Raw genomic sequence first — 15,723 nt, forward strand, 5'->3', positions numbered from 1 at the left:
CCGGCGTGGCCTGGTTGTAATTAATACGAGTGAACGTTTCCCCGGCCTCGTCCGGGTCTGTCTCGGAATCAGCCCGAGGGCCAGGCCCGAGGCGCGAGCCGATCGCCAGGTTGGGGCGGACTTGTTGAAAACTCCCAGCTCCCGGATTTCAACTTTATTATTTTTTTCCCACGGCCTCACCAGGGTCAGGGAGGGAGAGGAGCCGCAGCGCCGTTCGAGTGTCAGCGCCCGCGGGCTCATCCTGACCCTTTATTTAAAGCCTGCAAACCCCCGCAGGCCCCGTGGCAGGCTCTGTTTATGTTTAGGGGTGTCATTTCTTGAGTAACGCCTCGCCTCGGTCCCTCAAAACCACTGGGGGCTAGCCTCCAGTCTAGCCGTGTCACAAGTTAGCTGTCCTTTCTGAGTCAAACCCAACAAAAAAGGCAAGAGGAAAATCAATAAAGTCCACGTGCTCCCGGGCCTCCTATGGAAAGGGCTGTCTGCAGATGGCCGGATGCCCGGCCGAGGGCTGGGTTTGGCTCTAGTGGGACAAAGAATTTTCAGAACCGTGAGAAGGGAAGGCCTTCCAAAGTTGAGATCCAAGTCTTCCCTGCCGTGGGAGCTCCCCTGGTGCGCAGGGCGCCCCGTGCCCGGACTGGAGCCATTTAAAAATGGCAGAAACAGCTGCAGGCCAAAACGCACACGGGAAAACAAGCCCACCACCCCCTCTCCTGCGGGATTCCCAGAGGGAAGGCTGGAGTGGTCCCCTGCCTGAACGCCTGTGCAAAGAAAGAGCTGTTGTCTGGGCCTGAGTCCCTTCTGTCAGCAGCCTGGAGGTGAGAAAGGGGTGGGGGCCAGCTGCCTTTCCGTGCTGCGGGAGGCTTGGCGGGGCCTTGTGCTCCAGGTTCCCGGCCTGGCGGAGGCTCCTGCACCCTGACAGCTGCTCTGCTGGGAGGGCAGATGGAGCTGTGTGGGGTTTTCCACCCTGCCGGCCCCAGAGCAGCCGGCCTGGTGGCCCTCAGTGTTGCTTAGCCCGCTGCCGGCGAGGCCTGTGTTTGGGGGGACGAGAGGAGAACGTGTCTCCCTTCCTTTTTTGTGTCTTGGGAAACTACGAGTCAAGTCCCCCAGAAGACCTCAGGCTTTGGGATCTCATGGCTGGGCTTCCAGTGTGACCTTGGGCTAAGCACATAACTTCTCTAACCACGACAAGAGGTTCCTGTGCTACCTTCTCCCCTTCTGGAATAGCATCATGTCTCGAAAAGCACTTATCCTGCACACAGGAGCAGTCATTAAATGCGGTCCTTACTGTGGGGTAGAAACTTGCATTTTGCTGATTTTTTTTTTCTTTCTTTTTCTTTTTCTCCTGCCCATTCTAAGTAAAAAAAAGCCTTCGCCTTGTTTCCTGGGTTTCCCCAGCCCCGAGAAGCCAAATCTCACCCTCGCTGTGCCTTCAGAATGCGTCTTCCAGTCAGCCCTTGTGGTCTGGGGTTGTTTATTAACTGTGTGGCCACCAACTGTGCATTTCACCACTGGCTGGGACACTGGGTTGCCAGATTTAGCAAATAAAATTATGGGACACCCAGTTAAATTTGAATTTCAGATAAACAAAGAAATAATATTTTTAAATACTTCCTTTTTTTTTTTTAGTGTAAGTATGTCCCATGCACTAATTGAGACATACTTACACTAAAAAAATTATTCGTCATTTATCTGAAATTCCAATTTAACTCTGCATCCTGTTTTGTTTTGTTTTGTTTATTTAAATCCAGAATGGAGGTGCCTGGCATACCACTTAGCCTGTAAGCCTAGGGTGGTATTTCTCCTCAGTCCCAGGGACCCCTAAAAATGCCCCCTTCTGCCAGCCCTACCCTTCCCCTGCCCTGGAAAAAGCCAGCAGCCAGCTGTGGCCACCCTGTCGGTAGCTGCCGGCCGTTTCTCCTCTCCTTTCTGTGTCCCAGCAAGGCAGGTTGGTGGAGTGAGAGGCAGCTAGAACAAGAAGGAAGAACGAAATGGTGGGCTCCTTTTGGGGAAGCTGGGGCAGGGTTAGGAGGCCCCGTGTGGGCGGAGAAAAGCAGGGCAGGGGGAGTCCCTGGGCGGGAGGCAAAGCCTTGAGCCTCGAAGTAGGCTTAGGCCTGGGACCCCTGGATCCGTGGTCTGAAGGGTCCCTCGGTGGCTTGTGAAGACAGAGAGGCCTGTTCCCCGAGACTTCCCGCCTGTCTCTGGGGGCGGGGGGAGGTTTGACTGTGCCTAAACCCTCACCTTGGTACTTCCAGGGGCACCCTTCTACCAGGCACAGGGCAGGTCAAGCGGGCCTGGGCCTAGTTAGGATGAGGCCAGCTGTAGCCAGGCCTCCTGCAGCATCAAGGACTAGCCCTGAGAAGTGGATCGGAAGTGAGGGGTTCGGAGCCCTCTTTGAGGGAGTCAGGTCACCCTGGCTGGCTAGCCCTTCCTTGGACCTGACCTTGGGGGAACATTAGAAATTGCCCTCGGTCTAGAGAATCTGGGGAGAAGGGTGCGCACAGTTTACACAGGAGCCTGTGCTGGGGAGGAGCGTTTGGGGCTCTATTCCTACAGCTGGGACCTCATTTGCTTCTTTTGTCCAGGAGCCCAAGCCTGGTGGGGAAGAGAGAGGCACTTAAGCCTGGCCTGGTTACCAGGGGCCAGCAAGGCAGGAGGGCTCAGGCCGTGCCCAGGGCAGCTTCGTGGCAAGGTTGGGCTGCGGCCTGGTGGTTGTGGTGAATCCGAGCCCAGTGCCTGCAGGTGGCGAGACCTGGGGGATCCGAGGGAGCCCCAGGGCCCCATCTGGAGAGAGTCAGTGCTCCTCGGGGCATGTGGGCCCCTCGTGGCCAGGACGTGTTTTTGAGAGTGGCCAGGAATCTGCATTTTAATGTGGGGTCTGGCTTCTTTTTTTTTTTTTTAAGTCTGGTAATTGATTCAAATTTTTAAAAGTACCGTGGGGGCCAGACAAAACACGCCCGTTGGCTACTTGTTTGCCACTGCGGATGTAATTAAGTACAGCTTAATACCTTCCTTTGGGCTTGGGGGGCTGTGTGTTCTAGGGTGATGGATTTGGAGCTGGTAGTGGGAACTCTCAGCTGCTCTCTGGAGTCCCTGTGTCATTTCCCGAGGCGCTGCCAGGCTGCTGGCTTGATGACACACCCGGCGCTCCCTGGATGTGTCTCTGAAGTACCGGCTACTCACTCAGTGACTCGCCCCTGAGCTCTGGGGCCTGTGTCTCCCTGGGTGGCTGCTGGCCGGATACCAGGCTGAGGTCGGGTTCTCAATGTTCTTCCCTCTGTCCCATGGCCCCTCAATGCCCACACCTAGAAATGCAACTGGAGAACGGTTTCTAATCCCTGGGGTGAGTTGGGAACTCGGACCGAGGGAGGCACCAGAACCTAGCTGTGTTCAGGTCCGAACCTGCAGGGCCTGTAACCTCTCTGGGAAGCTGCCTGCCACTTGATACATTCCTCTTGGCTCAGGTGTGGGCTGCGAAGCCCAGATCTGGCATACTTTCTGCCCTGAGAGGTGTCCTGTGTATTGCAAGTCAATTACTTTTTTTTTTTTTTTAACACAATCAAGCCTTGGATTTGCTGACCTACTGGGGCCCGGGCCAAAGAAGCCAGTTGAGGGGCTTGTGAGTAATGAGTGCCTTTGGCCATTTGCATGGGATTTGGGCGATTTGTCCAGCTTCTGTCACCGATGTGCTCTGTGGAGTCATTTCTTAGTAGTTTTTCATGGGAGACAGAATAGCAGGGGTCAGAGCCCGTGTCCAGTCCTGGTTCTGCCGTTGACTAGCTGTGTGACCGTGAGCTACTGGTATAACTTCTCTGGGCCTCCCATTTCCCCATCTATAAAGTGGGGTGACAGTAGTCTCCCTCTCACAGGTCTGTTGGCAATTGTCGGGAGAGAGGGCATGTAAGTAAAGTGCTTGGCACGGAAGCCCTCAGCGCACAATGGCCATTAGGATTGTTGCTTTGTCACCAAGGTTGTTTCTTGGAATGTCTCTGTCCCTTCCAGGCACCTGCTGATTATTCAGCATGAAGGTGGGGAAAGACTTGGGGTCGTGAATCGTCCATCCTGCCTCTGAGAGGCTGGGGACAGGTGGGTGGTGACTTAGGTGCCTGACTTTGTTTAATTCTCTCAGGGCTAAACGGGGCAGGGATGGGGCAGGGGAGGTTACTCCAAAAAGCAGTGCGGCATGGAGCTTTGAACACCGGCTCTGGGGAGAACGACTCCACCTCCCCCTGCCTCAGTTTCTTTATCTGTCAGACAGGAAAGGTGACAGTTACTGCCACGAGAGGTTATGGGATGATTAGAGTGTGTACAGTGCTTAGCACACAGAAGGCACTAGAAATGGTCATAGTAGAATAAGGAAAAGCCAGGCCCTCGCTTCCGCCAGCCGGGGGCTTTGGGACCCGCGCAGGCACAGTTTGGGGTATGGAAGTGTCCGTGGTTTGGCTCAGCTGGTTTTGAGTGTGCTTGGGCACCCGGAACCCCCAGTGGTGAAGGGGTGCCAGGTGGCGGTAACGTGTCCCACCAGCTTGGGAGGGCTACTTGCCCATGGAGGAGAGGACCCAAGGCCAAGGTCTTGGTGGGGAGGCTGGACGAGGCGCCCACAGCCACACGTAATTCTCGGCTCCGGTGGACCCCGTGTCGCTAACATTGCTGAGGGCTCCCGGCCGCTATGCCATCTACAGCAGGTGTACGTCTGACTGTCCCATCAGTCGTGGACTCCAGAGCCCAGCTCCCTGGTTGAAACCCCAGCTTTCCTTCTGAGGGGGGCTCTCCCTTAGCCGTGGTGTCCTCAGGCACGCGGCCTCTGGCTGTCACTCCTAGTGTTAGGGGCAGGAGGTGACAGGACCTGACTCGTAGGCTGCCAGAGGTTGAGGACCGAAGTTGGGAGGCTGGGGTGATATAGCTAGAGAAGGACGATGCTCGAAGCAGAGAGGTAGGAGGAGAGAGTGGTAATTACCATCATCACCCTTAGTGGAAAGCAGTCACCCCCTTTCCTTCTCATGGCTTGTGATTTGCTTCTCACCATCAACCTGCCTTTGGCAGCTGGGGGCCCCTGGGCACTGTGCCCCAGGAGTTTAGGATGCGGCTGGGGGTGGATCGGGGGCAGCTGTGCAGACGTTAGGAGCTGAGACCCTGGAACTGAAGCCTGTCTCCGAACCGACGTATAGGGTCTCGGGGCAGGCAACCTCCCGGCCGTGGCTGCCCGCAGACGGGGCTGTGCTTCCCTGTCGCAGCCCCTCGGTTTCAGCATCTGGGGACTGCCCTTGGGGCCGAGGCCACTGGGCATCCAGGTTCCCCCCTGCTCTCCATTCCCCGGGGCTGATCTAACTGGCATTTGCCCGGAAGAGCCTGGGGTGGTTACTCATGCTGTCAGCTCCTGCTTCCCTTCCCACGACCTCGGAGGCAGGGTGCAGGGTGAGGGGGGCAGGGTGAGCCCCTGGGTGCCCTTGGGGAAGACCCTCCCACCCTCACGGAGGAAGTGCCCTGTTGGTCTGAAGCCCTCTCTGCTGCCCAGAGGGTCTCGGGTGGCCCAGTTCGCCGGCTCTGGGGGGTGAAGGCTGGAGGAACCGGGGCTGATTCCCTCCATCCAGAGGAATCATCCCAGTGGCAGCCCCGCCCTCCCCTCCGGTCTCACGAGGCACTCTTCCAGGCACAGGAAGCAGTCGACATGCGACATGCTTTGTCTCACTCGCGGCAGCCTGGAGAGATTGACGACCCCATGTGGTCTAGCAGATGGGGAAACTGAGGCTCAGGCTGGCGAAGTGACTTGCCCAGGGGCCCCCAGCCAGCGAGCGGCAGAGCTAGGATTCAAGCCCTCGTCTGTGTGATCCGGAGATGTTCTCTCAGCCCTGCCTGGAGCTGTCACCGCGTCACAGCTGCTCCAAGGGAGTGCGGCCTGTGCCCCCTGCCGGCGTGAGCAAGGGCCTGCCCCCGAAGCCCCCTGGTAATGGGTTCTTCCTCATCCTCTGCAGGGAGAAGAAGTGGGTGACTGTGGGTGACACATCCCTGCGAATCTACAAGTGGGTCCCTGTGACGGAGCCAAAGGTTGACGATGTGAGTATGTGGGGCCGGTCCCCTGGGGTGGGGCTGTCCATCCACACTCCCTCCCATCACAGGGAGAGGGGGCTGTCCACTGCCACCCACCATGCGGGGACCCTGGGGCCAAGGCCACTTGGGCAGCAGAAGGACCCAGCTTAGGGCTGGAGAGGCTGCTGAACCTGTGTCTACCCCTCCCCCCATCATCCAGCCCCAGAGTTTGGCCCTCAGAGAGGTGGGGAATGTCCCCTGTAAGTCACCTCTTCAGGGCTGACAGCCCCATGGTTTGCCAGTGGGCACACTGCTTAGTGCAGAGTTATCCTCTCCCTGAGGCCCTGGGCACCATGGCTTTGCGGTGGGCTTGGCGGTACCTGCAGACAGGTACCTCCCCCATCGTTGTGGTGTCATTCCTGGCACCTGACCATCTGCCAGGCACTACTTTGTGGAGTGAGCTCTTTATCCACTCTGGACAAGGGAAGACACAGGCTCAGAGAGGCAAAGCCGTTTCCCCAGAGTCACACAGCAAATGTCAGGTCTTTTGACTCCAAAGCATATACTCTCCACTCTTGGAGAGCCTTCTGGTGGTTGGAGCTGCTGGTGAAGGGTGACCCCAGCGTGAAAGTCTGGTGCGGAGAAGCAGGGGCCATTGACAGGGGAGGGTTCCAGGAGGGGCGGCGACTATGACCGCTAGAGGAAGGCCTCGTGGCTGCGCTTGATCTCAGGGAGGCATTGATGACAGACCTGCCCCGCATCACGGATAGTTTTTCAGCTTGGTGGGTCCCAGGCCAGTTACCCTCAAAGACCCACAGGTCAGCTGCTCTCATTTCCAGTCAAAATCCAGAATGGTCCCACTGACAGGCCTTTGCATGGGCTGTTCGTCCTGCCTGAGTGCCTTCCCTACTATGCAAGGATGGCTCAGCTCACACTGACCACATGCCTCCAGTCGTGACAGTGGGCATGATTGGTAGGTTTCTAGGGGCCATAAAGCGGGGCAGAGACTTCCCTGGCGGTCCAGTGGTTAAGATTCCACAGTACCACTGCAGAGGGCACGGGTTCAATCCCTGGTGGGGGAACTAAGATCCTGCCTGCCGTGTGGCGTGGCCAAGAATAAAAAAAGAACCGCGGGATAAAGCCTCCCTCCACAATCTCCAGTGACCTGCCCCACGAGTCGTGGGTCTCCTGGCAGGGCTGAGGCTCCATTCTTGACCCTTTGATCACATGCAGCCCCTGGGTGGGTCGGTGCTGGGCGGAGAACGTGGGGGCTCGTCATCCCCTCTGGTCCTCGCCTGGGCTGGTTCGTGGAGCCACCAGGGCTGCTTTCCCCAGAGGCACCGACATAGACTGTCCTGGCCTTTGGTGCCGGCCGTTCCGGAGGGAGAGCAGAGTGCAGCCAGCCTCCTCGAAGGCAGCTCCTGGCTCTTGCCCACGTCTGCGCCTTGCACATCATTAGGTGTTGTATAAACGCCGGTTGCGTTTGAGAAGATGTGGTCCCTGCTCTCAAGGAATTTATAATCTTGTTGGGGGAAGATAATTATAGAATAGCATGAAACAGACATCAGGGAAGTGCCAAGTGGATTGTGACGAAGGAGAGAATGTAATATATGGGCTGTCGGGAAGGACAGGGCAGCCTGGGGCTGGGCAAAGACCTCAAGATTTGGATTTGGACAGACTACCCCCAATTAACTTGTGATGCCAGACGGGTGACCCCACCTTGCTGGGTTAGTTCCCTCTTTTGTGCTGTAGAACAGTAACATCCAGCTCCTGGGGTTTCTGCAACAGAGCAAAGGCAGTATATCATATGGGAAGAATTTAGCTCAGCACAGCTGTGCAGACAGTGCTCGGATGCTAATTCGCTGTCATCTCTGAGCCAAGATGTACAATACTCCTCCCCCCTTTCTCTAGGGTGGTGGGTCCCGCGCCTGGCTGAGCCTTAGATCCCCTGGGAGTCTCAACAAAATGCAGGTTCCCGGGCCTCACCCTGGATAGCTGGATCCGAATCTCTGATGGTTGTGGCCGGTAATCTTCAGTGGGAAGAGATAGCTTTCCATGTTTTTGTTTTTGGTTGGTTTATTTTTGGCCGCACGGCATGTGGGATCTTAGTTCCCTGACCAGGGATCAAACCCACGTCCCCTGCATTGGAAGCGTGGAGCCTTAACTACCTGACCGCCAACAGAAGTCCCTCTTTTCTTGTTTTCAAACACCCAGTAATGACGTGGTTACATCATTTTTTTTTTCTTCAGAACTCTTGAAAATTGTCTTCTCTTAAATAGGTAAAACACGTTACAAAATTCAATTGTTACTTTAAAACTCTTTTTTAAAACTAAAACGATTCACGTGCCATAAAATTCACTCTTTTAAAGTGTGCCAGTCAGTGTCGGTATATTTACAGTTGTGCAACCATCACCGCTATAATTCCAGAACATTTTCATTACCCCGAACACAAAACACATACCCTCCCCAAGATCCTGGAAACCACCAGTCTACTTTCTGTTTCTATAGGTTTGCATATTCTTCAAATGTTACTTTTTTTTTACAGTCTTATCTTTTTATACATCTGCTTCCCATCCCGGCTGAACACCTCCAACCCCATCCAGCTCTTTTCCTTGGAGACAAGCAGTGTTTGTTTATCCTTCCAGAGAGCTCGTGCACGCAAAAATACAAACACACGCTCATTTATGCTCTTCCTTTACCACCAGTGGCAGCATCCTGTTCACATGTTCTGCACGTTTCTTTAATACATCTTGGAGATACTGAAATATTTTAATATGTGAATATTTCTGCGGATCCTTCCATATTAGTACAGGAAGATCTTGTACTTGGACTCTGTGATTGTCACATCCCACTGCATTGAATGAATGTACTGTAATGTGTTTAACAAGTCTTTTACCAATGGACACAGTTAGGTTGTTTCCACACAATTCCATTCCATCCGTAAAAAATGGAACCATGTACAAAAGCATCCCCTTGACCTTTCCCTCCTCCCCTGGGCTTTCCCTCCTCACCTGGTCCCCAGTGTCGGGCCGGAGGTCAGCTGACTGTCTTTGAGGAAGGCAGTCCCAGGGGCCTGATGATGGTGGAAATGTGTAAGCTGTCTTTTCCATCCCTTACCTGGCATCCCTGTACTGTACCTGCTTCGGGCAGGGTGACCATGGCCTTTTCCCCAGAGGAAATTCCCGCCAGCCAGCGTGTTTGCATACCTGCGGGGCTGGCCCCAGAAGCAAGGCAGCCTTACCCCCAGCCTCCCAGCGCAGCCCCAGAAGCCTCCCCTCCACAGGGCTCCTTGATTCCAAAGCAGGTGAGGCTCCTCCTAGGACGTGTTCAAATGCGGGCCAGTGGAGCCCTCCAGAGCCCTGGGGGCTCCAGGATGAGTCAGCGGAATAAAATATTCATCTCGCTCCCCAGGGTCTCACTCGGCGCGTGCACACACACACACACAATTTGATGACTCGGTTTCTGCATCATTTTTCTCCTCCAGAAAAACAAGAACAAGAAAAAGGGCAAAGATGAGAAGTGTGGCTCAGAGGTGACCACCCCGGAGAACAGCTCCTCCCCGGGAATGATGGACATGCACGGTGAGCTCCCCGCAGCCAGCCAGCCAGCCGGGCCCCTCTCCTGCCCGCAGCACTTGGTTGTGTTTTTGTTTTACCAGCAGGTTTGTTCACATTCCAGTCGAGGGGTAGGAGGGCTGGGCAGGACCGGGAGGCTTCTGTGCCAAGGAGGAGGCTCAGCAGAGGAGAAGAAGCTGCTTTTCCCAGAGCAGCAAAGCCAAGAGTCATAAAATGAGCCAGAGACATTAAATAAGACCTCCTTCTCACCCAGTGACACAAATGTCACAGGACGTGTTCTGTTAGCCCCATGTGCCCAGGAAGTTTTTTGGGGGAATCTTATCTTTTTCCCTCCTGGGCCTGACATATCATATCAATGATTCTTATTTCCTATTTCGCTTGGGCTACTGGGAAGCTCTAACTGGATTTCTGACTTCATGTGAATCAGTCTGGGACCCTAGGACCTTCCCTTCTACATCAACTGCCTAACTTCCTTTGCTGTCTTGTTTCAAAAGTTGTAACCAGTGTCCCACTGATCAGATCCAGGCTGTTGACATGCTTTAGCCAGTCTGCAGTTGTTTTGATGCTGCTGGTGGGTTTTTTTTTACCTTTTTATCTGAGAGGAAAGGCACAGATCGTAAGTGTGTGGCTCCATGAGATGTTCACAAACTGCACACACCTTTGTCACCAGCCCAAATCAGGACAGAATGTTCCCGGCAATCCCCGTGTTGTCCCCTCCCGGTCATTCCCCAACCCACCATGGAAAACCACTACCTGACTTCTAACCTCAGAGAGTTGAACCAGAAGTTTCTAAAAAATTGAGTTTCTGATATTTATAAATCAGAAAATTTGCATTTCTCCCATCCTTTGAGAAATCAGATCTGCCAGCCCTTGGGCGTGTTCTTCCTCGAGGCCGCAGCCCGCTGCAACAGGAGCAGCTGCCCCTGTGGGGAGAGCGTGGCCTCTCCAGACCCACCAGGCTCACCTCCTGTTCTGTCCCCAGCCTGGCCCTGCCGGTCTAGGAGCTCCCAGCACTTGCCTTTCTCTGCCTTGATCCCAGCTTCAGTGTCTTTGTACTTCTGACCACCCAAGCCTTTTTGCGCAACAAGGTGATGTTAGATAAATAAACAAGTAAGTCAAGAGGGAATATTGGTTGGATCTAGTTTGTAACCCTCCAGATCCGGGCTGTCTTACTCTGGGGGAAGGGAGGCCAGCAAACTTCCCCATTTGCCCAAACTGACTAGTCTGGAAAACAGTCACAAGCTCCAAGGGCAAGGAGTCTTGCTTGTTGCTGAACTGGCTTCAGAGAAGCACAGGGGGGGTGTTCGCTGACAGTTAACGTGTCAAGAAAGTGTCTTACACTCACACACACACACACACACACACACACACACACACACCCCAACAACTGGCCGTATAGTTTTAGTCGGGATGCATTTCATTTTCAGAAATAGGTATTTGAGTTGGGACGCACCCTGTCCCTCTGTCACTGGTTAGCATCCCCACTCTCTGGGGACTGAGGAGGCCCCTGGCCTGGCTCAGTTTCAGTTAATTCATAGAATTACAGGTGAGAACCTTTTCGAGCAGAGGGCAGGATCCCACCTGGATTCTAATGTGACTCTCCTAGGATCTACCCATCATGGTGTGATCCTGGGCTAGGTATTGAACACGTAGCCTTGGGGTGGTAATGCCTACTTCCCAAGGTCGTTATGAATATTGAATAAGATAATCCCTGAAAGGCCTTGGCGTACCAGTAGCTCACATTTAAGAAGCCGTCGCAGTGTGCCAAGCATCTTGCTCAGCCCATTTTGGGCATTACCTCATTTAATCCTGGTGATGAGCCACCTTTGTACAGACGGCGAAGGTAAGGCTCGAGGAGGCGAAGTAACTTGTGCAGAGTTAGGAAGTTCATAAAGGCCAGTGCTGGCATCTGCAGTCCTTTTGGAGGAGGCAGAATTCCAGTTCACGGCCACTAGCCCAGAAAAATCTAGAACACTGAGCAACCCAGGTCCCTGACTCAGGAACCATGCTCACCTCCCATTTTAGTACATGTGCAGCCGAGAAAGACCGAGTCCGCCTGCAGGGAGTGAAAGCTCAGGGAAAGCTATGGGCCCGGTTAGAGTTACCTGGAAGGCTACAGGCGGGAGGATGGCCACAGGAGGACATGAAGGGACAGGGCATCCGTCTCCAGGATCCACCTGAGGCCAGCCCAAGCATCCGGGTCACGCCGTTAACAGGTTACCGGGCAAGGCTCAGGGCAGCTGACGTGTTAAACATTAGCGCTTACTGTCCTTAATGAGCACGACCTAACGCTGGGACCCAGAGGTTGAGCCTCCGCCTTCCGTGCTTCCAACACACACGGCCATGTATCTCGGCATAGGAAGGAGGCTGAGATTTTCTCGAAAGGTAAATCGAGGGAGTTTATATCTTTTTTTTTTTTAAGTCCCAGAATTCACGAGAGGATGCTTTTGTGTAATGAGCGCCCCAGAGTACACTTAAAATAAGATGCAATTTACCAAGTCAGGGCTGCAGGGCTGCCTGGCGCTTCCTCACCAGGTTGAGGTAGAGGAAAGACTCGGGGTTTGGGGCTGGGCAGACCAGCCCGACCCAGGGGCTCTGCTGCTGGGACTCAGTTTCCCTATCCGGGAGGTTGTTGAGATTAAACGAGGTGACTGTAAATGCCCTGGCCTGGTGCCTGGCATGTAGTAGGTGCCCTGGATGTGTCGATGTGCTTCTCGTTTTCTCTCCTCTCCTTCCTTCCCTGTCTGTTTCTTTCTTTCTCTCTCTCTCATTTTTACAAAAATGGCCTTGATCCCAGGCGCACAGCATGGCCCAGGAAAGCAGGGTAACACCACATGGGTATCTGTAGTTTAAAATGACTCTTTGCTCGCTTCTCGGCCTTTCGGCTAAGATCGAGTGTAGTATCTGTTCTTATCAGTTTAATATCTGATACGTCCTCTATCCAAGGACAATATATTGAATGGATTTTTGGAGCAGGCGGTTGGAATAGGAGCTTGCTGTGTGTGGATGTGTGTCCCCTCCACACATCGACCTGGTATTGCAGTACCCCCAGGAATGGTGCACCCCCTTGGGGAATAACTCAGTATCAAAAGGCAAACTGTGGGGCCTTCCCTGGCGGTCCAGTGGTTAGGACTCAGCACTTTCACTGCTGAGGGCCTGGGTTTGATCCCTGGTCAGAGAACTAAGATCCCACAAGCCTCACGGTACGGCCAAAAAACTAATAAAATAAAATGACTCTTTGTGCCCAAGAAAGGGTGTCCAGGGCAAGGGGGGGGATGTGCCCCAGAATCCCCAGCTTGGCCCCCCAGCTCAACCCCTAATGCCCTTGCCCAGCTAACTTTCTTCCCCTTTTCCTTTTTATTATGAAAAAATGTCATAATAGAGAATAGTAGAGAGAATAGTATGATGAAAGCCATGTGCCTACCCACCTAGGTTTTCATAACGTTATGCCACATTTGCCTCATCTATTTTTTTGAATGTGTTAAGTTTTTTAATTGAACTACAATTTACAAGTAAAAAAATGCACAGCTCTCGAGTGTAAAATTCAGGGAATTCTGACAATTGTGTGCAGCCCATGCTAGAAGATTTTAAAGTGCGTTTCCCCACATCACGATACTTAAGTCTGTACCTAAACACTTCAGCACGCATCACTGATAAATGACATTTCTATCTACCCACTGTACCATTATCACTCCTAAAAAAATTAATTCCTTACTTTTAAACTCCAGACTGTATTCAGATTCCCCGTTTGTCCCAAAATGTCTCTCAGAGCTGGCACCTTCAAAACAGGGTACAGATAAATTCCATACATCATGCCTAGTTGTGAGGTCTCTTAAATTTCTTTAATCTGTAATACGACAGTAATCTTCTCTGCTTCTCCTTTTATTTTTTTTTCTTTAGTTGCGTTGACTTGTTGGAAAGCCTGGGCCGGTTGTCCTGTAGAATATCCACTTTCTGTTGTGAACTTGTTGCCCTTTCTCTGCCTTTTATTTTGTATCAAGTGGAATTGGTCCACAGCTGGATCAGATCTGATGAAACGGTTTGACAGTGCTGCCTTGTGGGACCATTTTGGCCTTTGCAGTGCTTCAGAGCCAGGCCCACGAGATGTCTGGTTTCTTCACCCAGAACGAGACCTCACGTGACCCCCAAAGATTTTGTTTTATTTATTTATTTTTGGCCACACTGCGTGGCATGTAGGATCTTAGTTCCCCGACCAGGGATCAAACCCGAACCCGTGTTGCCTGCAGTGGGAGCTCGCATTCTTAACCACTGGACTGCCAGGGAAGTCCCCCTTTTTTTTTTTTTTTTTTTTGGCCCAAAGATGTTCAATGTGCCGGGCCACCGTCTGCAGTCGGCTGCCGCTAACACAGGAGTCCCCTCAGTGAGTCGGGGAGGGGGAGCTCAGATGAGCCTCCACCCCGCGGAGGACGTGTGGGGCGGCCCTGGGTGGGCAGCTCAGCGGCCTCAGGAGGAAGAGGTGTCTCCTCCCCCGGGAGAGTGTCCTGTAGGGCTGCGGGCAGCAAGGCCGGGGGGACTGAGCCCCCCCAACGCCTTGAGTCAGCAGCCGCGGCATTTCACGCTGTGGTTCTGTTCCCCCCCCACCCTGTGCAGATGATAACAGCAACCAGAGCTCCATTGCAGACGCCTCCCCCATCAAACAGGAGAACAGCAGCAACTCCAGCCCCGCCCCCGAGCCCACCTCGGCCGCGCCCGGTGACGGCACCGATGCCAAGGCGGATGAGGCCCAGGCCGACGGGAAGGAGCTCCCCGGGGCCGAAGGTATGTGCCCTCAGGGGCTGGGCTCAGAGGGGGCCTCTCTCCGGCCAGCCTTCAGCCAGGCAGTTGGAAGGGTCTTTAAGGAGGTCCTGCCAAGTGCCGGCCCCCAGAAGGTGATGGTAGAAGAAAGGTAATGCCTGGAGCTCATATTCTTGAGGAGCAATTAAAAAGAATCATACAATGTAATATTTGGAAAATAAGTGCTTTGGAGAATTATAAAGTAAGAAAGGGGAGTGGGTTAGGGTTGCATTTTAAATAGGATAGTCAGGGAAGACCTCACTGAGAAGCTGACGTGAGAGCAAACGAGGCTCAGGTTAGGGGAGGGAGCAAGCTCAGGTTAGGGGAGGGAGAAGAACATTGGGGGCGGTGCAAAGGCCCTGTGGCAGGAGCGTGCTCAGCGTGGCTGGGGAAGAAGGCATGAGGGTCTCAACAAGCGAGATGAGGTCAGAGAGGAGGCGGGACCTCGAGTGTCGGGGCTCATAGGCCACTTCACAGACCCGGGTCTTTATGCTGAGTGAGACAGGAGCCCTTGGGAGTTTGAATGCCGTGATATGAAGAATCACCTTGGTTGCCGTGATTGAATCAGACGATGGGGAGGCCAGGGCGGAGGCAGGGAGACCAGCGAGGGGACTACTGTAGTTGTCCAGAGGGGAGAGGATGGTGGCTGATGAGGTGGTAAGAAGGGGTCTGATTGCGGAGGACGTGTGTATACGTGTATATGTGTATTTATAGGCTGGTTTATTTTGAGGTTTCTGGCTTCTCTTTATTTGTTTAATCTTGAGTCTTCTGTTTATTTATTTATTTTAATGTTTGTTTATTTGGCTGCACTGGGTCTTGGTTGCGGGCGCGCAAACTCTTATTCATGGCACGTGGGATCTAGTTCCTCAACCAGGGATCGAACCTGGGCCCCGTACGTTGGGAGCACAGAGTCTTAGCCACTGGACCACCGGGGAAGTCCCTCTGGATTCTCTTTAAGTGAAATATTTTCCAGTATACAGAAAAATTGAACGAATAGTATAATACTCTCCTGTATACCCACCAGCCAAACTCGTCAGTTGTTAATGTTTAATGTTTTGGGGTTTTTGGTTTTTGTTGGAGGGGGGTTGTGGTTTGGTTTGGTTTTTTGTGTTTTTTTGTGTTTTTTTGCTTTGCTTAAAAGTATTTTTTTCTGAGGCCATTTGACATTGAGTTGTAGACCTTATGACGTTTTGTCTCTAAACACTTCAGCATGCATCTTTTAAAAATAAGGACATTCTCTTACGTAGTCACGATGACCATTATTGCACCTAAGAAATTGAACAGTAGTCCCTGATTGTCTAATATCAAGGTGTGTTTCGGGGGCAGAGGT

General features: G+C 53.2%; 1 protein-coding gene and 1 pseudogene across 2 annotated transcripts in view; both read left to right on the plus strand.

The window, feature by feature from the left end:
* BCL7A (BAF chromatin remodeling complex subunit BCL7A) overlaps positions 1-15,723 on the plus strand; it is a 30,114-nt gene that overhangs the window by 2,257 nt on the left and 12,134 nt on the right. For both annotated transcript variants that reach the window (XM_067700978.1, XM_067700979.1), the window contains 3 exons: positions 5,970-6,051; positions 9,509-9,605; positions 14,211-14,378. In XM_067700978.1, coding sequence (XP_067557079.1) covers positions 5,970-6,051; positions 9,509-9,605; positions 14,211-14,378 — 347 coding nt within the window. The remainder of the gene's footprint in view (positions 1-5,969; positions 6,052-9,508; positions 9,606-14,210; positions 14,379-15,723) is intronic.
* LOC137204251 (U2 spliceosomal RNA) lies at positions 12,465-12,667 on the plus strand (annotated as a pseudogene).

Source organism: Pseudorca crassidens, chromosome 12 (genome assembly GCF_039906515.1).
Source record: "Pseudorca crassidens isolate mPseCra1 chromosome 12, mPseCra1.hap1, whole genome shotgun sequence".
Classification (NCBI taxonomy): Eukaryota; Metazoa; Chordata; class Mammalia; order Artiodactyla; family Delphinidae; genus Pseudorca; species Pseudorca crassidens.